General features: G+C 45.8%; 1 protein-coding gene across 1 annotated transcript in view; it reads left to right on the forward strand.

Moving 5' to 3' along the window:
• LOC136148665 (stimulated by retinoic acid gene 6 protein-like) overlaps window positions 1-23,872 on the forward strand; it is a 39,801-nt gene that overhangs the window by 10,783 nt on the left and 5,146 nt on the right. Inside the window, exons 2-12 of the mRNA XM_065908336.1 lie at window positions 1,988-2,063; window positions 3,838-3,935; window positions 5,043-5,173; window positions 9,210-9,330; window positions 10,917-10,962; window positions 13,326-13,454; window positions 14,558-14,628; window positions 16,914-17,025; window positions 19,629-19,776; window positions 22,005-22,080; window positions 23,662-23,743. Of these exons, the coding sequence (XP_065764408.1) occupies window positions 1,988-2,063; window positions 3,838-3,935; window positions 5,043-5,173; window positions 9,210-9,330; window positions 10,917-10,962; window positions 13,326-13,454; window positions 14,558-14,628; window positions 16,914-17,025; window positions 19,629-19,776; window positions 22,005-22,080; window positions 23,662-23,743 (1,090 nt within the window). The remainder of the gene's footprint in view (window positions 1-1,987; window positions 2,064-3,837; window positions 3,936-5,042; window positions 5,174-9,209; window positions 9,331-10,916; window positions 10,963-13,325; window positions 13,455-14,557; window positions 14,629-16,913; window positions 17,026-19,628; window positions 19,777-22,004; window positions 22,081-23,661; window positions 23,744-23,872) is intronic.

The following is a 23,872-nucleotide window of genomic DNA, read 5'->3' on the forward strand; positions in this document are numbered from 1 at the left end:
GGAGTCTGGCGGGCTACCCTCCATGGAGTCGCAAAGAGTTGGACATGGCTTAGCGACTAAACGACAACTTCCTCCTAGGTTCATTCTTCTTGTGGACAATTTCCTCTGCACTTTGTCTCAAAGAAGTTCTGTACTAGCTCCATTTCCTCAGGAGTAAGCGCCTCTGTCTGTGGAATTGTTGGCTCCCTTTCACAGTGTAGTCTTTCCTCGTGCTGGATGGCTCTGGATTGGGTGCTTGTCTTTGTGATGGAGCTTTCCACGGGATATTTATTTGGGGTGTGGGCGGCAGCGGCTGCAGCGGCTAATACTGAAGTTTGCTGAGGTGGGAGGTACCGATAGACGGGGTACCGCGGCAGCTGATCTTCATCCAAAGAGCCCGGTCCCTCCCAGGTGCCCCCTGTGACCTGAGGCACTGCCTTTCTCTCTGTGATGCATGCACACTACTCCCAGAGAGATAAAGTCCTTGCCCCTGGCTGGTCAGCATGGTGAGAGGACGCTTGGGTCTGTGGCCCCCCCAACTCTTCATTTTGTGGTCTGTCAACAGCCCCCGCCTGTGTCAGCGTCTTGCATGTGGATGCAGAGCCCTTTTTTCGTGGTCACAGTCTACAGCCATGCTGGTTAATGCTTTTTCTCTTTGATCTTGTCCTAATTGCACTCCATCATTCGGCATCTTCTGGTAGTTTCTATGTACCTGATAGGCTTCTTTCCTGCTTTCAAATATGGCTATTTTTTCCTTTCTTTAAAAGTTTGAGGCTTTTGTATAGGATGGGGAGGTTGATGTATGTGCTCAATTTATCTTCCAAAAATAGAGTTCTGACTTCTACATTCCTACCACATTTCTAACAGCATGAGTCCCCACCACCACTACCCCACCACTTCTAGGATATTTCAGTCCTATGGTTTAGACATCACCATTAGGAGGGTCTGCAGGAGACAAGAGGTGTGAGTTTGACCTCTAGGTGGAGAAGATTCCCTGGAGGAGGGCATGGTAACCCGCTCCAGTATTCTTGCCTGGAGAATCCCATGGACAGAGGAGGCTGTCAGGCTGTATACGGTCTACGGGGTTGCAAAGAGTCAGACACGACTGTACTGACTTAACACCCACACACACACGTGATGTTCATGGGTTCCCCTGAGAAGTGCTCTTCCCTGAGACTTCTGAGGAGAAAGCTGGCCAGGAGGGAAGTCTGGGGAATGGCCAGATGGATGCTGCAGGAGTGGGACACGGAATGAGCAAGGATCTGGAGGGTGAGCGTGTGCCGAGGTGGTGCCGTGCAAGTCAGAGTGATGAAGAGGAGCAGCTCCCTCTCGAAGAGGGGCCACAAGCCTGCCGTGATGTGGTTCAGACATGAGACCCCAGCGGTCCTGTCCTGCAGGCTGAGAGGTCTGGAGAGGACAGAGTCCACAGCCGGCCGTCCAGATGACTGCTGTCCTGCCTCAGTAGCCCAGCAGTGAATCAGATGCTTCTTGACCTCTGATTATGAGAGACCATGTCGAAAGACCACTTTCCTGTGAAGTTTCTGGAGCTTAAGTCTCAGGACCTCTCACTTGCAGGACCCCACCAAGGCTCTGGGAGGGCGGGAGGCACCTTGGTTAACGGTTTACATGGTGATGTGTTTTCTTTAAAATATGAGCAGGTAAGATATTTTTGTAGTTCTATGTGAAAAGGACATCCAAATGATAAGCTTTGGGCTCCAAGGAAACCTGAATCTGTCCTGGACTATGTCACCAAGAAAAGGAGTTAGAGCCAGTTAGTAGGACAGTTGCATAGATAATTAAGCTGGAGAAAGAGTTAAGAAAGAAGATTAATCCACTTAGGGAAGACACATCACAGGCGAGCGGCACTGGCTCAGAAAGTGACGTTAAAAAAGATGAGATGATCTCAGCGGGCTACAAGTCAGATTCCTGACAGTGATGCTCGAGGCTGAAGGGTCAGTGACCACAGCCGTGACTGGTGATGTGAGTGAGTGTTGTGGCTGTTTTTCAGGACCAGGCGGCTGAATGGCACTTGTGACAGCTCGGTGGACATGGAGCTCTTCCTGCATTATTCCCTCATCCCGTCAGTAAGTGAAGGCAGAGGAGGGTCATGAGGGGAGAGGGGGGAGCCACCCCCATACACAGGCATCCACAGGGGTCTGAGGAGGTCAGCGGAGACTTGCTGTCTTATATGATGCCCCAAAAGCACAGGCAGAAGAAGGCTTCGAAGGTCCCAAGAGTTGGGAACACTGACTTGTAGGGAAGTCAAAATAGGTTTTTCTGAGGAAGCCATGCTGGAGCTAAGGTCTGTTGGAAGACGAAGTAAAGAACATTTCAAGCACAGGGGAGAGCTTGTGCAAAGGCTGCGTCGGGACAGGGAACGTGGAGAGTGTGGGGGGCTGAGAAGGCAAGTGGGCCGGAGTGGAGAATTGACGTGCAAGTATCTGGGGAGGTGGGGCAGGGCCAGGTACTGTGTGAAGGAGTTTGTCTTTGCTCTAAATCCAGTGGGGAGTAGCTGGAGGATTTCCGGCATGAGGATGGTGGGATCAGATTTATGTGTTGAAATGATTACTCTGGTTGCAAGTGGGGATCAGGTTGGAGGCAGGCAAGAGAGGAGGGAGGAAGGACCAATGAGGAGATGGTTGCACAGGTCCAGGTGAGGTAATTTTACATCATCCTAGGTGATGGTGGTCAACTGAAGGTGTTCAGGAGGTAAGAGCAGTAGGACCTACTAACAGGTTGGCTAGAGAGGAGGGAGAGGATGACTCTTCAGCTTCTGACTTGCACAGTTGGAAGGATGGTGGTGTTTGCCATCCACTTGTTAAGGGAAATTAGAAGAGATCCAAGTTTGGTGCGGATAAAGGAACAGGACAGGGAGGAAAATCATGAGCTCCATTTAAGACATACTGAATTTAAGAAGCTTTCAACACATCAGAAAGAAATGCTAACTGTGTGGTTGGACATACAATTCTGGACCAGGTCTGGGCTGGAAATTCAAGTTTGTGAGTCTTCTGTGTATTTGGTGGCCAGGGAAAGCGTGGACATGGGTGGGATCACTGAGGAAGAGAAGGCCAGGGAGTCAGAGGAGTGGTCCTTGGAGTGAACTACTGAGAGGACCTCCACATACAGCAGCTGGGTGAAGAGTGATCCAGCAAAGGAGAGTGAGAGGCACTGGAAGAAAACCAGAAAAGTGTGGCTGACAGAAGCATAGAGAAGAGAGTGTTCCAAAGAGGAGGAAAAGGTCAACAGTGGATGCTGCTGAGAGGTCAAGCAGACCTGGCTTAATGTTTACGTTTGGGTTGAGCAACAAGGGGTAATGAGTGACTTTGACCAGCACTGCTTCTGTGGAGTGATGGTGGTAGAAGCCAGGTTAGGGGTTGAAGAGCAAGGGAGAGGTCAGGAAATGGAGATGGCAAGTGTTGATCATTCTTGGGATACGTCTAGCAAAAGGAAAACAGAAAAGGGACATCAAGTATCGGAGAGATGACTGAATCCACAGGAGTAAAAAGCAAAGAAGGATTTGCTTCTTTAACAGTTAATAATAACTTTAACAGATAATAATAACAGTTACTATCTGTTCTTTTACAGAAGAGGACACTGAGATTCAGAGAAGTTAAGTCTCCCTTCAAGCCAGTGAGTGGGAAAGATTTGAACCCATGTCCATTCAGGGCGACACAAAAGGGAGCTCAGCACAAAGCATCCTGGCAGGTCCAGGGCGCACACAGCCAGCTCCCTGAGTCTGGAGTTTGAGTCCTAGACATTCCGAGCGCTGGGCTCACCCGCACACTCCCCTTCAGTCAGGGCACAGAGGGCCTGAGGATGAATACTCCCTGATGGCAAACTCATCTTCTCTTCCTGTAGCTTCTCATCATCTTGGTCTTGTCCTTTCTCCAAAGAAGAGAGCAACACAGAGAGAGAGATGACACTTACCTTCTGCGGAACCGCTTCGGAATGATCATGTGAGTTGAGCCAAGGTTCATTACTCCAGCCTGGGGTACTCTGTGTTGGGGACCAACACCACTTGTGAGGCCAGGCTGACTCCTAGCTACCTCCCCACCATGAACAGCCCTGCCCCTCCCTTCCACAACCCACCCAAGGCCCAGGGAGCTCTGAACCCAGTTCCAAACCATTGTGCCCTCAGCACCCAGGTGTGCTGGAAACACCTCAAGGAGGCTCAGCTCACTGTGGGAAAGGCCCTCCCCTGCTCAGCACCGTGGCTACTCCAGAAAGCAGAGGGGAGAGAGTTCCCTGTCGCTGGCGGCAGCAAGCTTCCTTGTTGGGATGGAGGCAGGAGTCGTGTCCCAGGAGAGCTGGGGGGTCCAGGCAGCTTTCAGGGCTTTTCTGGCTCTGCCATTCTGAATCTCTGCTCCCCTTACCACATTTTTCCATGAGTTCTAATTTTCACATCTCTGCCTCCTCACTCTGTAGTTAATAGTAATGTTGATGATACAGTTGGCATTTATTGCACGCTGACTGTGACCCAGGCACTGAACCATCGGCTTTAACTACATTACTCTGATGAACCCCAACAAGGCAGAGGTTGTTATCCTCATGTGATGGGTGAATGAGCTCAGGCTCAGAGAAGTGAGTCACTTGCCCATTTTGCTTGTAGTCATGGCTGCTTATGTCCTTGCTTTTGCTCCCCAGACTTGGAACTTCTCCAGGGCAAGGATTTTGTCTCCCTCACTTCAATATCCTGAATCCACACCTAGCCCCAGGATCAGCACAGAGGGCCTCAGGATATGTTGTTGTTGTTTCGATGCTAAGTCATGTCCAACTCCTTTGCGACCCCATGGACTGTAGCCCACCAGGCTCCTCTGTCCATATGGGATTTCCCAGGCCAGAATACTGGAGTCGGTTGCCTTTTCCTCCTCCAGGGGGTCTTCCAGACCTAGGATAGAACCCACATCTCCTGCATTGCAGGCAGATTCTTTACTGCTGAGCCACCGAGGAAATGAATAGTTCACTAATCAATAATTCCTCCCCAGCGTGGGGTAGTTAACTTTGGAGATGAACTGTGGGGGTGAGTCACTTCTGGCTTACTGACTTGTTTCTCTTATTCACAGACCTCTGGACTTCGTGGGCACTTTTAGTAATCGATGGTCCTATGGAATCGCCTTTGGGGCCACAGCCAATAAGGTCATGTTCTTGTTCTCAGAAGGTTACCAGCCCCTGCTGGTCCCGCAGTGGGCCCAAGGTACACGCGCTGCCTCACACCTGCTGGGAATTTCACCACGGAAATTCTTGCTCAGAGACCAGCGGCAGGGGTTCTCTGGGGTCAGGGGACACCGCATGTGGACTTTCAGCATTCTTTTCAGCTTATCACTTACCCAAGGTCAATGTGGAGCTCACAGAGTTTCAAAGCTCATTTGCAGGAGTTTTCTCCCAGTTAGATTCAGAGGTTCTTCAGCCATAGTAGAATGAAGGCTCAGAAGGTAGGTTCACTGTAACCCGCCCTAAACACCTCTCCTGAGTGATAGCTATGACTGCCTTCTTGTTATCAGTAAGCATTCAGATGCTTCCTCAAAGAACAGTGCTTACTTCTCTGGCCATTGATCTGAGGTCTCTTAGTTCCCCATGCCCTGGGCTCTCCTACGGTTCAGTCATCCCTAATCTAATGACTCCCAAACCTCTCCTGTCCAGTTCGGTCCTCTCTCCTGAGTTCCAGTCCTCTATAAGCAAACGCCTACAATATCTCCTTAGTTTTTAAGAGTTTTTGATGGAAATTAAAACCAAAATGACACATCTCTTAGAATGTATAAGTTAAGCTTTGGCCGATGTTTCCTCTCGTGGTTTAGTCACTCAGTCATGTCTTTTGCAACCCCATGGACTGCAGCCCACCAGGTTCCTTTATCCATGGGATTTCTCAGGCAAGAATCCTGGAGGGGGGTGCCATTTCCTTCTCCAGAGGATCTTCCCAATCCAGAGATTGCACCTGTGTCTCCTGCGTTGGCAGGCGGATTCTTTACCAGTCACCTGGAGAGCCCATGGCAAATGTTTACATCTATGAAGTCATCACCACAATCATGATGGTGAACCCCAGAGTTAACTTTATCCCCTTTGTACTCTCTTCTTCCCACCTGTATCTGGTCATCACCCCCAGCCTCAGGCAATTGTATAAATGGAATCACATGCAAAGCACTCCGCCCCCCTTGGGGGGATGATCTGTTTTCTTTCACTCACCAGCATCATTATTTTGAGAGCCATACCTGTTTAGCATATATCAGAAATCATTCTTTTTTCTTTTCTGAGTTGTGTTCCACTATATGGATAGATCACAGTTTGTTTATCCATTCACCAGTTGACAGACATTTGACTTATTTTCAGTTTTTGGCTATTGCAAATAGAGCTGCTAAAAGGACTACAAGGCCTTGTACATTTCCTTTTTTCTTGGGTAAATACCTATGAGTGGATGTCTGGATTATTAAGACCTTGAAGTAGATTATATTTTTAAAGAAACTGTCAGACTATTTTTCAAAGTGATTTTTTCCAGTTTTGATGACCTTCCTCAGTGTATGAGAGTTCAGTTTCTCTTTGTTCTTGACAACACATGGTCAGTCTTTGTAATTTTAGCCATTCTAAGAAGCATGGGCTACTGCTAAGTCACTTCAGTCGTGTCCGACTCTGTGCGACCCCATACGCAGCAGCCCCCCAGGCTCCCCCGTCCCTGGGATTCTCCAGGCAAGGACACTGGAGGGGCATCTCATTGTGGATTTAATTTGCACTTTTGTGATGACTAATGATGCTGAGCATATTTTCGTGCTTATTTGCTATCCCTCTACCTTCTTTGATGAATTGTCTATTAAATCGTTCACCTACTTTAAAAAATTGGGTTGTTTTTGTTTTCTTAGTGTTGAATTTTGAGTTTTTTTAAAATAAAATCTGTATATAAGTGCTTTATCAGATGTATGAATCGCAAGTATTTTCACCCAATCTGTGACTTGTGTTTTCATTCTATCGACAGTGTCTTTTGAAGAGCTGCCATCTACAATTTTGAGGAAGTCTAATATTTTCATTTTTCTTTTTATGGTATCATTCTTATTTTATGGTGTCATTCTTATATGGTATCACGTAAGAAGTCTTTGCCTAAGCTAAGATCACTTAGGTTTTCTTATTTGTTCTTTCTAGAGGTTTTAGTCTAATGGTGTCTTGCATTCAGGTCTATGATGCATATTAATTTTTTGCTTATAGTGTAAGGTATGGATTAAATTCCTTTTTTTTTTTTTTTTTTTTTTGCCTTTGACTATCCGTTTATTTGCAACACTACTGGTTGCCAAAACCTATTCTTTGCCCACTAAACTGCCTTTGCACCTTTGTTGAAAATTGATTGACTACACATGTGTATGGGTCTATTTCTGGGCTCTCCATTTGGTTCCATTGACCTGCAAGGTGTGAAGGTTCCAGTTTCTCCACCTCCTATCCAACACTTGCTATTTTCATTTTAAAAAGATATAGGCATTCGAGTAGGTGTGAAGTGCTATCTGACTGTTGTCTTGACCTCTGTTTCCTGGAAAACTGATATGTTGAGCATCTGGCTGAACCAGAACATTGTTCCTGCTTCATGGCTCAAGGGTTCCCTCTTCTGTTTTCACAAAGTGATTTTATGTATGTATCCTCATTATAACCGTACATTTTCTGAGTTGACTTCTTCCCTCCACTTTTGTCTGGACTCACTAGTTCCCAGCTCCTAATGTTCTTATCCTTTTCATTTTGAATTCTTACTGCCAACAGTTTCTCTGTCACCCTGGCCTTGTCCTGGGAGGGGACTTGAATATTTAGTATAGTGAGTTCATGGGTTACAATAGATCCAGCATCTTCAGACTTACTAACACCAAGGTCTGCTGATTCTCACCTGTGAATCATGACCTTCAGCACCTTGCCTGTTTTCTGCTGTTATTTCAGCTTCAATTTCCTGTGAGTATCTGTTGGCAATTTTGGTTCTGTTCTTGGGCTTTCAAAGATCCTATTGTCTGCTGTCTGCTTCCCGTTAATCTGATGTTGATATCAAATGGGTCTTGTCACTTAGATTTGTTGTAAATGTTTGTGGGTTTATGGTTTTGCTATCTTATTCACTCTGTCTGCTTTCATGGTGGGTGAATTCGGGTAAATTTTAAAATTATTCTCTTGCAGCTTCTAACCTCACAGCAATTATTCCTTTTCTATTGTCCCTTACCTGCCCATCCTCCACCACTCACATTCACAGAAATACTGACCTCCCATAATCGACCGTCTCCCATCCTTTGAGTGAGGATTGTCCTTCTTTTCCTCCTTCTCACCATCCTACAAACTCCTTATATTTCATGGCCTTGCTAAATGTCCTCACCTTCAGGATGCCTTCCCTCGTACTCAGACCCTAGGTGAGGTCCATGACTTCCTCTTCTTGCCCTCATAGCACGTTGAATATGCCTCTACTATCATACCTATCACATCACTTACTTTCCCCCTTGTCTTCCCTATTGGATTGTAAGTATCTCAAAGCAAGAACTTTGTTCATTCCTCCTGTGTCCCAGCTCAAAGCAGACACTTAGAAAGGACACCTTGCCCAATTACATTTTGGTGGTGGTTTAGTTGCTAAGTCGTGTCCGACTCTTGTGATCCCATGGACTGTAGCCTGTCAGGCTCCTCTGTCCATGGGATTCTCCAGGCAAGAATACCGGAGTGGGTTGCCATTTCCTTCTCCAGGGGATCTTCCCAATCCAGGAATTGAACCCGGGTCTCCTGCATTGCAGGCAGATGATTTACCAACTGAGCTATGAGGGAAGCTGTTGGACCATCTCAGAACTAGTCAGTGACAGCATTAATATTATCATCTCCTTAAGGGTACAGTGTATCAATATAATGCTTACAATAGGTTTTAAAACACAGGACATCCCTGCTCCCTGTGTTGCTATGGTATACATTATGGTACTTTACTTGCAGTGATTGTTTGTTCATTTATGTTGTCTGTTTCTGCCCATCATCCTGTGAGCTAATCAAGGCCAGGGACCGAGTCTTCTTCATCTCAATAGTTAACCCAGTGCCTGGCATGGAAGAGGTGCCAGGAAGGCTCTGTTATGTGAATGCATGACAGACATCCCTGCATTCCTCCTTGGGCTAATCTGGGACTTATTCACTCATCTCCCTGAGTCCTGAGATCTGTGACTGCAAGTCACATGAAGCCCCATAGCTGCCCTGAGTCTCCCCTGAGCTTGTGAGAAGAGGAATTCACATAGTCTCTGGCCCTTCTCTCCCAGCCTTTGTGCTTCTGATCGGAGGCATCGAAGTTGGCCTGTCCCACTTCCCCTTTTTCGCCTGCCTCTCCTCGGAGTTCGGGCTGGTCAGCTCCATCCTGGGCTTCAGCTACTCTCTTATCTGGTAAGACAGACTCTGCCTGCCTCCCCTCCAACAGTTTGTTTGGCCGTGGCTAAACTCTGGGCAAAGTGCTCGTGGTGACCTGAGAACGCTCTTGGAGGGCACCTTGCCCAGAACTGAGGCTCAGGGTGGGTGGGTGGAGTGACTGGTCCCAGGCCCACCATGGCCCCTCCTTGGGACTGCACTTGAGGCTTCACAGGGTCAGTCTGCATCCTGTCAGCTCCACAAGAGCCTGCCCATGATTAGAATATTCCCAGAAGTCAGGGTTGTAGAAAAACTCACTTCTGTCAACTGCCGTCAGGTAGACCCACAGGTAGAAGCAGGAGTCCCATTTGGATGTGACTTCTCCTTGCTGTTGTCCCTTCTCTGGGAGCCCCGAAGAAAGTGCAGGGGCCTTAACGGAGTATTTGGGGCCATCACAGTCTGGCCTTTCCCCATCTCTCCATGCCTGTCGGTCTCTAGCACACACCTCCATTCATGCAATGCTCCTGAATTCATTCCTTCATCCATCCACTTCTTCATTCAGCAAACATCCCACTGTGATCCAGGGAATACACTGGAAGACAAAACAGACCCTCATGGATCGAGCATTCTGGCCTCTTCATCTACATGTTGCTCTTCCCCGTGTGGAGCATCTTCCCCACTTGGCCCAGTGATAGATACATGCTCATCCTTTATGCATCATCATCCCTAGATGTGGGAGCTTTCTCAGCCTCCTCTTGAGCTGTGTGCCCTCAGCTCTGATACCGAACCAGCACAGAGCTGGCCCTGGAGAATATTTCTGGCTGAGTGATCCCATGAACACGTCTACTCTCCAGCCCTCAAGCTCATCTCATTGCCCACAACCCCCCTACTGGGCTCATTTCCCCCACAGAATGTGCTATGGAGCAGGGGTCCCAGACCTAGTGTGTAAACAAGTGGAGAGAGCTCTCAAGCGAAGGATACCCTGAAAGCTACAATTCCAGAGTTTGTTAAATGGCTTGCTAATTAGTGGGGCTTGATTTTAAAAAATTAGAAGACAGGGTATTAAGGGTTAGACATGGAGTAATATCATCTTAACAGCCTCTGGCAGACTCTGAGCTGGTGAGGAACAGGTGGCCAGAAGCGCTCAGCAGCTTGTGCACCATAGGCCCATGGGCACCAAGACTGAACATGACCAGTCAGGGGAAACCTTGAGGTTCGTTTCCCAGAGGAGTGTTTACAGACAAGGCCAGGCAGGAAGAGCCTCAGCCCCAGGGTTGGGAGACCTGGTCTTGGCTCTGACTGTGACGCTAGGTGAATCCTCTTCCCTCTCTGGGCTCAGTCTCCCCACCTGAGTGATGAAGGGAGAGAGGAGGAGAACGCTCTGCGTCTCCCTGCTCTGCTACTGTGCATTCCAAGACTGTGTGAGGACGTGTTAAATGAATGGAGCGTGCATGCACCTAGGCATGAGCTGGGTGCCTGAGCTGGGTGAGATGTACACGGAGTCCTGGGATGCAGTCCTCCCAGAAGGGTGGGGAGAGGACTCCAGGCAGGTGGAATCTGAGCTGTTTCCGTGGGGGCTGTGCTGGGAAGGACCCCAGGACTCCAACCCTGTTTCTGCCCTGCAGGTTTGTGGTCACCATCCTGTACATCATACAGTGTCCTCACGGGCAGGTGAGTCCCCACCGAATCGTATTTAAGTAGTTCGGTCCTGTCACTCTGGCCAGCTCTCTGTGTGACCTGGGACCTTTCCCACTCTGGGCCCCAGCTTCCTCTTGTGGACCCAGGGGAGTTGGGCCATTCAAGATGCCTCCATTTGCAGAGCAGCTTGTGTTGGTCACGTGTCACTCACGGGAGATGTCCTCACAGTTGATGCCCATAGTGGCCCCTCAAGGGAGGGAAGCTCTCAGCAAACCCATTTTACAGGTGAGGAAACTGAGGCACAAGTATATTATGTAACTCTTCAGAAGCAACAGATTTGGGAGTTGAGACCAAGTCTGGCTGACTTCAAAGCTCCTTTTATCCCATTCTTGTCTGTAGCCTCAGTTTCTCTGTCTGTAAAATGGGACAAGTGGGCTAGATGTACCCCTTATTGCTTTGCTATGCATTCTCTACTCCAGAATCATAGGAAGCTGGTTTATCTGTTCAGCCCCATGCCCAGGAAAGTAAGCAAGATGAAAGAGAGGTATCGTGTTGCACCCGAAGGCTTACTAGGTGAGTGAGAGGAGTTCAAGGAGGCCACCTGGGCCAGGGGCCCGTGGGAGCCTTGCCAAAGCCTTTCCTGGGCTTCAGTAACTGTGGAGGATTAAGGGGTGTGGTAAAGAGAGTCCGGGGGGAACCAGATCAGAAAATGAGGTGTGTAGGTCAGACCTTCCCTCTGCATCTCTCCACCAGGATTGAAGGCATTCTGGTGGATCTCTGTCCCAAAACAAGCCCTTCTTCACGCTGCTCACAGTGCCCGAGGTTCCCAAGCACAGCTATTTTCTTTGGAGTCTTGGAGAACTTTCAGTCTTCCAGAAGTTCTCTTGTAATTCAAAATAATCATGGTTAATTGGAGGAGACAGCAGGGTCTTACTTCTGTGCTCAGAATCTCTAACACCAAGAACTGCTATGTGTCAGGCATTGTTCTAGACTCAGTCCCAATCACTAACCGGAGAATTCTCGAGATACTCTGCAGCCACTGTGTTAGTGCCATTCATTCCCGGTTCGTTGGTAGGAAAGCAAGGCTCAGGGGCTGGCATGACTTAATAATTAACAATCACAGGACTGAAATCCAGACTAAGGAAGTAATAAAGACCTGGGTCATGTTTTCAAATGTATTTATGGAAACATTGTTTATAAAAATGAGACATTGTAAAGAGTCTGAAATGTCAAATTCTAAGGGGAAATTTAGATAAAATTTGTGTGCTGTGTGCTCAGTCCTGTCTGACTCTTTGCGACCCATGGACGGTAGCCCACCAGGCTCCTCTGTCCATGGAATTCTCCAGGCCAGAACACTGGAGTGGGTAGCCATTCGCTTCTCCAGGGGATCTTCCCAACCCAGGGATCGAACCTGGGTCTCATGCATTGCAGGCAGATTCTTTACCATCTGAGCCACCAGGGAAGCCCAGATATAGCTATATGGATATAGAAAATAATAAAAGACACTGAGATATTAATACTGCAATGACTATGTCTCAGATGCAAGCCTACGTTGGAAGATGAAGACATGAGCCCCTGCATCGTGGAATGCGTCTAACCCCACCTTAACATCATGCATCAAAGCTCTGATTTCCCAAGGGTGGGAAGAATACTCTGGAAACATAAAAAAAAGAAACTAACCTGTAAATTATGAAAGACAAGCAACAATATTATTTATTTTAAAACAGTGGGAAAAAATTTTTTTTATCAAAATGAAACTAATAACATAAAAACCATGAGCACCATTCTAAGAGACCTGTTCCCCTTGGGAGCTTGTGATGCTCCCAGCATGACACTCACAGGCCCTTCTCCCTTCTTTCCTTCCTTTTCTTCTCCTCCTCCCTCTCCTGCTCTGCGCCCCCTCCCTCCCTCTTCCTCCTCTTTCTCTTTCTCCCCCCTCTCCCCCTTCCTCTCTCTCCTGTGTGTTTTCCAAAAGGAACATTTAATACACAGTCAGGGGAACTCCCTGGCAGTCCTGTGGTTGGGGCTCTGCGCTTGGACTGCAGGGGGTGCAGGTTCAGTCCCTTTGGGGGACTAAGATCCTGCAAGCCATGCTGTGCCGCCAAAAAATATATGCAATCGGAAGAAACCCATGAAAACCCTTTGTAGAAAATTAAACGGGGGCCCAAGACTCAAGTCCAGGACTGCTGGACTCCAATCTACTGCTTGTTCTGATGAAGTGGGGTGGCAGGGCGGGGGGCGGGGGTGGGGAAGGGCTTGGCTGCTGACCTCCAGGCTCTGAGAGAGTGGGCCCTGGTGGGAGCAGGCTGGGGCGGGCAGGGTCCTGTGCACAGCCTCCCAGTGGCCCCGCTCAGCCCTCCCTAGAGCCCACGCCCCCTGGTCTGCTTCTGTTGCAGTTCGTGGGGAATTACGAGACCGTCGTGTTCTACTGGCCCTCGCTGCTCTGCCTGGCCTTCCTACTGGGCCGCTTCCTGCACATATTTGTCAAGTCTCTGAGGGTCCGCCTGGGCTGGGAGCTCCAGATGGTGAGTACTAAGCAAAAATACTACGTGTGCCCTGACAGGCTAAGTTTTCCTAGCAGCCCTGTGCAGTAGGTTCTATTATTCCTTTTCCCTCTCTGTGTTAGGAAACTTGGGCCCGGAGGCATCCGCTGCAACGCCCAAGGTCGATAGCTAGTCTGTAGCAGAGACAGCACTGGAACCCGGAGAGTTTGGTCACTGAGGCTCTATCTTACCCCTTGTGCTTCTTCTTCTAGTTCCTTGAGGTAAAAAGTTAGGTTGTTTGTATGAGATCTTTCTTCTTTTCTTCATATAGGTATTTACTGCTATATACTTCCTCTTAGAACTGCTTTTGCTGCATCCCACAAGTTTTTATATGTTGCATTTCTATTTTCACTTGCTTCAAGGTTATTTTTTATTTCCCTTTTGACTTTTTTATTTGATCCATTGGTTGCTCAAGAGTGTACTGTTTGTGAATTTTCCTCCTATTTTCAGTGCCTAACTTTTTGTGGTCAGAAATTATGCCTGGTATGATTGCAGTCTTCTTAGATTTAAGTCTTGCTTGTGGCCAAATATGTGCTCTATCCTAGAAAATGTTTGTGAAAAGAATATGTATTCTGCTGGTTACATGGAGTGTTCTGCAAGTGTCCGCGTGGTCCATTTGGTCTATAGTGTTGTTCAAGTCAGTTGTTTCCTTGTTGATTTTCTGACTGGATTATCTATCCATTGTTGAGAGTGTGGTATAGAAGTCTCTTACTGCGTTGCTGAAATAAGCAAGAGAAATTCCTTTTCATAAAAAATAAAAACACTGGGATGTGGAGCATTTCATTCCTGAAATCGTATTTTGAACTATGATGAGAAATCACCAAATCTCAGGAGGAAATCAACTCCACAAAACTGAAGGGTCCGGGAAGGTCGGGCCTCTAGCGTTTCTTGAAAGCAAGTCCTAGGTAGACAGGAAATGGGACACCATTGTCTCTTCCACAAATGACAGGTGTCTGGGAATGGCTCCATTGAAAATAGCCAAGGCTTACCCCAAATCTGGCCTTCATGGCAGTGGTCCTTCAGAGAGACCAAAACACTAGTAAGACTTCCAGAGCCAAAGCATCGACCTCTTTCTTTTCTCGCAGGAAGAGAAGCCTTTCCTGGAAGCTCACCAGGCCGAGCACGTCAGGCAGCTCCTGCGGACGCGCCCCCGTCAGTAAGCACCGCCGTTTGCCCTCTGTCTGCACGGAGGCTGACGAGTTCTGGCCCCTCAGAGGCCTGCAGATGACTGGAGGGCTCTGTTTCAGGGGCCGCTTGTTTGTTAATAAGAGAAACTCAATTCAAACGGGCGTAAAGAGGAAAAGAAAAGTGATGGCCTTACCTAGTTAGAAAGTCTAGGGGTCACCGGTGTCAGACACAGATGGACCCAGGGGTTGACCGATGTCCTCAGAACTCGGTCTCTCTGCCTCATCTCTCTGCTTTGCTGTTCAGTCTCTGAGTCACGTCTGACTCTTTGTGACCCCATGGACTGCAGCACGCCAGGCTTCCCTGTCCTTTACTATCTCCAGGAGCTTACTCAAACTCACGTCTGTTGAGTTGTTGATGCCACCCAACCTTCTCATCCTCTGTCGTCCCCTTCTCCTGCCCTCAATCTTTCCCAGCATCAGGGTCTTTTCTAATGAGTTGGCTCTTCACATCAGGTGGCCAAAGTATTGGAGTTTCAACTTCAGCATCAGTCCTTCCAATGAATATTCAGGACTGATTTCCTTTAGGACTGACTGGTTTGATCTCCTTGAAGTCCAAGGTGCTCTCAAGAGTCTTCTCCAGAACCACAGTTCAAATGCATGAGTTCTCAGCGCTCAGCCTTCTTTATGGTCTGACTCTCACGTCCACACACGACTACTAGGAAAACCATAGCTTGGTTATACAGTCCTTTGTTGGCAAAATGATATCTCTGCTTTTTAATACACTGGTTTGGTTTGTCAAAACTTTTATTTCAAGGAGGAAGTGTCTTTTAATTTCATGGCTGCAGTCACCATCTGCAGTGATTTTGGAGCCCAAGAAAATAAAATCTGTACTGTTTCCACTTTTTCCCCATCTATTTGCCATGGAGTGATGAGAATTGATCTTCATTTTTTGAATGTTGAGTTTTAAGCCAGCTTTTCACTCTTCTCTTTCACTTTAATCAAGAGACCAGAATCGCTAAGCTTTTACCCTTCTGGCTTAAGCTCACAGAAAAGAGTGTTTTCTTTCAAGAAATTCTAACAAAATTCCCATGAATGTGTTTCATTGGATCAAGCTGGACCACATGCCATACCAGAAACAATTACTATGAGTAGGTGATTGGAGTAAACTGATTGTTAAGCCAGAGTCAGGGGCTTCCCAGGTAGCTCCAATGGTAAAGAGCCTGCCTGCAAATGCAGGAGACATAAAAGACCCAGGTTCAATCCCTGGGCTAGGAAGACCCCTAAAGGAGGGTACAGCAACCCACTCCAGTGTTCTTGCCTGGAGAAGAATCCCATGAATAGGGGAACCTGGCGGGCTGCAGTCCATGGGGCTCCAGAGTTGGATTTGACTGAAGTGACTTAGCATGCACGCATGCAAACTGGGGTCACATGTTCACCACTGGAACTAGGAAGTGGTTCAGCCTCACTTAGCCACCAGGACTGATGCTAGGGAAGAGCACAGGCCCAGGGATGAACTGAGGTGCTGTTACCAGTAAAAGAGGACAGAGCTCTTGGCCAGGAGAAGCACCTGTCTTCAGTGATCATTCGGGTTACCTACCCCTGCCACTGCCGCTGTATGCACAGAGACATTTCCCAGAGAAGGCATGTGTCTAATCCAAGGTCACACAGTTGCAAAGCTAATTCTTTGGTTAGAAATATAGTTGGCAACATGTAGCAGAAAATGCAAAATAATCATGGCACAAACAAGAGAGAGATTTATTTCTTTCTCATATTGAAGAATTCTGGAAGCAGGCAGTCTATCCTTACCTTGGACTGCCCATCACGGCAGTTTACCCATCATCTGTCTTTCTCCTCTGATAACCTAGTGGGTTGCTGTCATGAAGGCTGCCTATGGTCCAGAATAGATGCTGGAGCTCCAACCTGGACCAGCCACCAGGCCTGCCCTTCAAATGGCAGGCATGAGAAGTGAGTAAGGACAGAGGAGACCCTCCCAGCTGTGTCACTTCCACCGGACCAGCCTCTCCAAGTCCCACCCCACACCTCCGTTCATGTCTCATTGGCCTGCCTAGTCTTGGCCACTCTTAGCTGTAAGAAAGGTCAAGAACCATAGCCTTCTATCTAGTAAATTGCTGTACTGAATAAAAGTGAGTCCCTATTCTGAAGAATAAGGGGAGGATGACAACTGTGGAAACTTCCAGTGCTCTTTCTCTTCACTAAACTCTAGGATCGAGAGGAAATGACATTATTTTCAGAAGAATCAGGCATTTGTTTACCAATCACAACCTGTCTTCTCTTGATGTTTATTCACTCACAGAGAAAGAAATAAGTCTTGGTTCCAAACCAGGATATATGAGTGGGACCCCTACTTTCAGTTCCCAAGCAGGATGATTGGGACCATTGTGTTGGCTTTCGTCTGCCTGTACCTTGTAAGTAGAGCTAAGCTAAGCCTTGTGTATTTTATGAATAGGGTGGGGATAGGATAGGGCTGTCCTTTAAAAACTGGGTCAAAACTGGGTATCTGTAAATCAAAGAAGTGCAATTGTTAGACCCTACCATTTTGACTCTAAGGACACTTTTACTCATGTAGTGAATATTAGTAATAAATATAATTGAATTATTTATGGAGACTTCCAGTTGCCAATTCCACATGTAAAGAGCTTGCAAGATGCCACTCCATCTTAAAAACAAGTACAAATCTGAACAAACTGAAGAATCAACAACTCTTCTTAGATCCCTAAGAGCAGGGAGGTCATGGGGCAAAGCTTTGCCCCTAAAATTGAAGAGACAGACAAGATCATAGCAGAATGGGGCAGAAAACCCATGACAACCAGTGCCAAGGTAAGAAAATCGGAATTGTAGTTGATGCCATCAACCAATTGGATAGTATGGAAATCCAAACACTGCTTCATCAACAATAGCAGAATGCATATTCTTCTCAAGAATAAGTGGAAAATTCAACAAGATAGACTATATCTTGAACCATAAAACACACTTAAATGTAAAAGAATAAAATCACATGATGTCTGCTCTCAAATCAAAATGGAATTAAATTAAAAATCAATAACAGAAAAATAACTGGAATATCCCCCAGGAGTAGATATCAAAACAACACACTTCTAAGTAATATATGAGCCAAAGGAAAAAATCAAGGCAAGTTAGAAATATTTTGAAAAAGGAGAACACAAATTATCAAAATTTGTGGCAGGTGGCAAAAGCAGTTGTTGTAGTTACTGTTGTTAAGTTGCTCAGTCGTGTCCGACTCTTGTGACTCCAGGACTATAGCCTGCGAGGCTCCTCTGTCCATGGGATTTCTCACACAATACTGGAGTGGGTTTCCATTTCCCTCTCTAGGGGATCTTCCCAACGCAGGGATTGAACACAGGTCTCCTGCATTAGCCAGTGGATTCTTTACCGCTGAGCCACCAGGGAAACCCAGCAAAAGCAGTGATTAAAAAGAAATTTGTAGCGTTGAATGTATATATTAGAAATGAAGAAAGATCTAAAATCAATCATCTAAGCTTTCACATTAGGAAACAAACAAAAAAGAGCAAATTAAAATGCAGAGTAAGCAGAAAAATAGATGTATTATAATAAAAAGCAGAGCAGAAACTTATGAAATTGAAAACAAGAGATCAATAAAGTACAAAATCAAAGCATTTCTTGTGGTCAGAGCTAAGTGAGGTAAAATGTCCAAGTCAAAAGCAGGGTCAAAGTAGAGAGACCAAAATGGCCAAACTGTCTTCTGTTCATTTTAAATGTATGAGGATGATACCTATTTAAACTAGTCCTATGATAACTTTTAGGTGAATGTGTAAGGTTATGACGAGGTACTGCATAAAAGCCCATACTTCAGTGAAAACACTGTGTATATTTTTTTTCCCCCACGTAACAATGTTGAGTGGGTGTTCAGGTTTGGGAGGCAGCAGTCTTTTATATTTTCCCATAACTAGTTTCTCCATTATGTACCTTCATCATCCCTGAGAATCCTCACCCCCTGCATCCAGTCAGCAGAAGGAGAAAGTATGTGGGAAAATGCCTATGGGAGGCTTCAAAGGCCATGCGGACCCAGCACACGTTCCTTCCACTGTTTTTCTATTGGTGAGGTCCTTGTCATGTGGCCATGTCTAACTCAAAGAAGGCTGGGAAATGTAGTCCAGCCTTGTGGCCAAAGAAGGACAGAATGGATTTTAATGGACCACTGACTAGAGTTCTCTGCAGCAGTGAGTAAATCACTTGATGTTATTGTGTCCATTAAATCTTTACTAGTTGTCTACTCCATTCCAAGTGCCTTGTTAAGACCTGGAAGAGAGGAGAGGGCTGACTCAGCAGCTCTTGGCCTGGGAGTAGCCCATGGTCTAAGAGAAGAAGATAAGATACGATGTGCAGTACTGCCATCTAAACAGAGGAAAAGAAAAGATGAAAGTGTTCTGGAAGTTTAGTGAATTACTCTGGATGGAGAAGCTGTCTGACAATAGTAGCCTGTGAGCTCCCCATTCAGAGATAAACAAGACTCAGCTGATGAAGTAAAATGGCATCAGGAGCTCCAGAGGCAATGGCATGATGATCCGGGGCATGATGATCAGGGGCATGATGGCAGGATGACAAGATGATAGGAGAGGAGCAAGCTTGTCATGCATGCAGGAAACAGCACCTCCTCCAATTCGGTCATTGCCAAAATGCAAAAAGGAGAACAGTGAGAAATGTCTGGAATTGTCCATAAAGTCACCCCTTATTCAAAGTTAGGCATTCATGTCACTCTGATTGAATTAATGTTTGAAGAGTTTCTTGAGATGTTTTGGGATTTACTTTTTTGTATGCTATTTTGTGAAGAGCAGAGTTTGGGCTGACTCCTGTCTCCAAAGCAGTTACAATCCCATTCATGTCAGTAAAGCAAGTGTCCAGAGTCTATTTCAGTTGAGTTTTGAGCTTCAAAGAGTTTGACCTCAAAACCAAAGAATGACCCCCTACATTATTCATATAATGAGCAGGACTCAGGTGAGACCTTGAGACACTTACTCTGTGTCCCCAGTTCATCGTCATCGAGTTCTGCGTGTTCGTGTATGTGAGAGATGCGCTGGATGTGTTTGAAGGTGAACTGGAGAGCTACATCACCTCCATGAACCAGACAGGGACCCCAGCCCTCTTGCAGGTGAAAGAGCTGATTAACATCACCAAAGGTAAAGCCGCATCCCACCTTTGTTCCTGCCACTTCTGTATGGAACAGAGAGGGGCTTGTGGCTGGCGGTGGGTGCACATCTGTAGTAACTATTGCTGCTTGTCTTCATCGTGTCTGCGTTTCACTTACTCCATGCCTCCCTGGATTGACTTCAAGGAAAAAGGGGTCAAGACACAGGCCATTTTATTACAATTTATTTGGGACTGCATTGAACGTGCCTTGAGAATGTTCTCATCTTAAATAGCTTATCTTTTTTTGGTGTCAGTGGAAACAACTAAAATCATCATCTATTTTTCACTTTGGAAAAGATAAAACAGAAAGTTTTGACTTTATTATTATATGAAAAGTTTACTCATATCATTCAAATTTAATTTCTTCTTAGTTCAGGTTACTGTAACAAGTTACCATAGACTGTGTGGTATAAACAACCAACGTTTATTTCTCACCATTCTGGAGACTGGAAAGTTGAAGGTGCTAGCAGATCTGGTGTCTTGGGAGAGCTGCTTCCTGACTTGCAGATGGCCACCTTCTCTTTGTGTCCTCACATACTGGCTGGAGAATAGGGGGAGGAAGCAAATTCCCTCATGTCTCTTCTTTTAAGGGCACTAATTCCATCACGAGGGCTCCACCCTCACAGTCTAATCACCTCCCAAAGACTCCATCTCCAAATACCATCACATCATGGGTTAGAGTTTCAACACATGAATCCTTTTAGGTGGAGGGACACATATTTATTGAAGGCATATTTCTTCCCCATTAAACTGTCAAGACAATTAATACTTTTCATACCTGTTGAAAGTTTATTGACAATGGGGATTTACTTACGGATTCTCAGTTTATTCCATTTATCTACTTGTCTATCTTTACAGATATACCACAGTCTTATTACTGTAGATTTACAGTAAGATTGAAATCAAGAAATATGAGCCATGCAATTTTGTTCTTCTTTTTCAAGGTTGTATAGCCTATTCTGGGTCCCTTCATTTTTATATGAATTTTAGGATTAGCTTGTCAATTCATATAGAAATGGCTTTGGACATTTTGGGGGATTAGTTTGAATTTGTAGGTCAATTTAGGGAGTATTGCCATGTTCATAAAGAATATCCTATATATAAAAGTGATATGTTTTTCCATTAATTTAGATCTTCTTTAATTTCAAAAATCTTTTGTAGTTTTCAGTGTACGAGTAAGTTGTACACTTCTTTTACTAAATTTATTCTTAAGTATTTTATTCTTTGTGATACTATTTCAAATGCAGTTGTTTCTTACTTCATCTTCAGATTACACATTGCTAGTGTACAGTGATGAATTGATTTTTGTATATGGTCTTGTGTCTTACAACCTTACAAACTCATTTATTAATCATTTTACTTTTGTTTGCTTATTCCCTAGGATTTTCTATACATAGGAACATGTCATTGGTTAATAGAGATAGTTTTATTTCTTCTTTTGTAGTCTAGATGCATTTTCTTGCCTAATTTCCCTGACTAGACCCTTCAGTACAACATTGGATATAATTGGCGAGAGCGGACACTGATTTTCTCATTCTTGAACCTAAAGGGAAAGCAGTTTTTCACCAATTAAGTATGATGTCAGCTGTGGGGGTTTTACAGATGCCTTTTATCCAATTGAGGAAATGCCCTTCCATTTCTAGTTTATGCAGTGATTTTATTATAAAGAGGCATTGGATTCTTTCAAATGCTTTTTCTGCGCCTACTGAGAATCCACTTGTACGGAAGCTTTTACTTCCTTCTGTCTTTCTCCATCCCTCTCTCACAAGCACCCAGAGTCACTCTGAAAGCAAGTTGGATACGAAATATTAAAAACTTACTAAAAGGTGGATGAATGGAATAGTCACGACCTTCATTCCAGTTACTGCTGCCCATGGTGGCTGTGAACTGGGGTTGGGTAACTCCCTCCCCCAAAAGTGGTGATTAGAAGTTTGAGTACAAATGATGTTTTACAAGGCTGGAGGCTTGTTTCTATTACGCATTGTAGATTGAACATATGAATACCAAAGGAAAAGTTTATAAACACACAGGAAATAAAGGATATCGAAGGCATATCGCTAAAATGAAACAGAAATAAGCAAAACTTTATTTGCCCAAGAGGTATATTAAAGGAAACACAATATATTTTGCCCGAACTTTTCTGTTGTGACTTTCTGCATTTTAAAAATTATTTCTGGTTCATCTTCTGAGGTCGCTCGCGTCACCTCTTCTATTTCAGAAGTCTGGGTGGTGACCATTTTGCCTGCCTCCCTCACATGTGTCAGCTACCTGTTCCACATCTTGGCTTGTTACAGGTAAGGGGGTTCTGGGAGGCATTTGTGTGTCTTCAGGCAGGAAATTGGCTGGCAGATTTTTTTCTCAGAATTCCCAAGCAGTGTCAGTCATTCCCAAATTGGGAACGGCAGTGTATACAGGGTTTGGGGACAACCACACCTATTGGTAAAAAACAAAACCAAACAAAATAGCATTTGATTTGAGCTTCTACTATCAATTTGAATTGTGATTAGAGTCTTCTTTTGTCTTCAACAAAACCCTAAGCAGTACTTTCACCATCATGTTCACTGCTGAGCAGGCAAGGCTCAACAAAATAACTTTGTTGTTTTTATTCAGTTGCTAAGTCGTGTCCAGCCCTTTGCAATTCCATGGACTGCAGCTTGTCAGGCTTCCCTGTCCATTACCATCTCCCGGAGTTTGCTCAAATTTATGTCCATTGAGTCGGTGATGCTAGCCAACCATCTCATCTTCTGTTGGCCCCTTCTCCTCCTGCCCTCAATCTTTCCCAGCATCAGGGTCTTTTCCAATGAGTCCGCTCTTCGCATCAGGTGGCCAAAGTATTGGAGCTTCAGCTTCAGCATCAGTTCTTCCAATGAACATTCAGGGTTGATTTCCTTTAGGATTAACTGGTTTGATCTATTTTCTGTCCAAGGGACTCTCAGAAGTCTTCTCCAGCACCGCAGTTCTTTAGCCAGTCTATTAGCAGATGACCATGTCTTCTGGCCTCTTCTAACCTTATCATCTCTTGTACACTTCGTGTCTCTGCTGGGTGTCAGACCTGCCCTGCTCTCCAGGACTAACCACAGTGGGTTCCCAGCAGGTGAATCTGGCTCAAGGAGACCCCACAGGAGGTTGGATCGAGGGGACCAGGTGCATCTGTCTCAAGAACACAAGTGCAGGAGGAGGGGATGGCCTCCAGTGTGTAGTCAGCGTTTGCATGCCGATAGGAGTTGAATCTAGGTCTCTATTGCTTCTCTCCCTCCCCATTTCTCTGCCTCTGTCTCTGCCTCTGTCTCTGCCTCAGTCTCTAGTTCACAGTCACCCACTCACTCACCGGAAGCCCGGGGCCAGTTCTCACCCGTCCAGAGCATCCTGCCTTTACATCCTCCCCATCTGGCTGCCCCAAGGGTGAGTCCCTTGCAGATGGCATCTAAGTGAAGACTCTCCCGGCACAAAGAGGCCCCAGCTCTCCATCCAAGCCCTGCCTTGCTCCTTTGACTATAGTTTAAAAATAGTGAATATGTGAAAGCTGCTAAGAGAGTAGATTAAAAGTTCTCATCACAAGGAAAAATTTTTTGTAACTGTGTGCAGTGACAGATGTTAACAAGACATTATCATCATTTCACAATATATACAAATATCAAATTATATTGTACACCTGAAATAAGGTCATGTGATATGTCAATTGCATCTCAACTTTTAAAAAGTATTTTAAAAAGATTTCAAGGCTGATTAGAACCATCTCAAGAGCTGTGGTCAACACAGGGGAGCTGAGCTGCCCGCCATCTCCCTCCACAGGCCTTTCTGTTTACATCTCTTGAGCTCTAAGTACGTAAGTAGCTTGGGTCATGAGCATTACTAATCTCCCTCTCTCTCTCTAGAAAGCACATCAAGAGGTTGTGGGCAGGGGATAAACACTTTCTTCCTCTGAAGTTTCATAATCCTTCCTCGTCTGAGAGTGTGGTAAGTCTGCAGCAGTCTCTCTCTGCTCCCAGGCCAAAGCCTACTCTCCTGCTCCTCAGACAGGGCTGGCATGCTGGGGAAGGAAGAGCCCTGGGATGGGAGTGTCCAGAGCCCTCAATTTTAGTATGC

Source organism: Muntiacus reevesi, chromosome 17, assembly GCF_963930625.1.
Source record: "Muntiacus reevesi chromosome 17, mMunRee1.1, whole genome shotgun sequence".
NCBI lineage: Eukaryota > Metazoa > Chordata > Mammalia > Artiodactyla > Cervidae > Muntiacus > Muntiacus reevesi.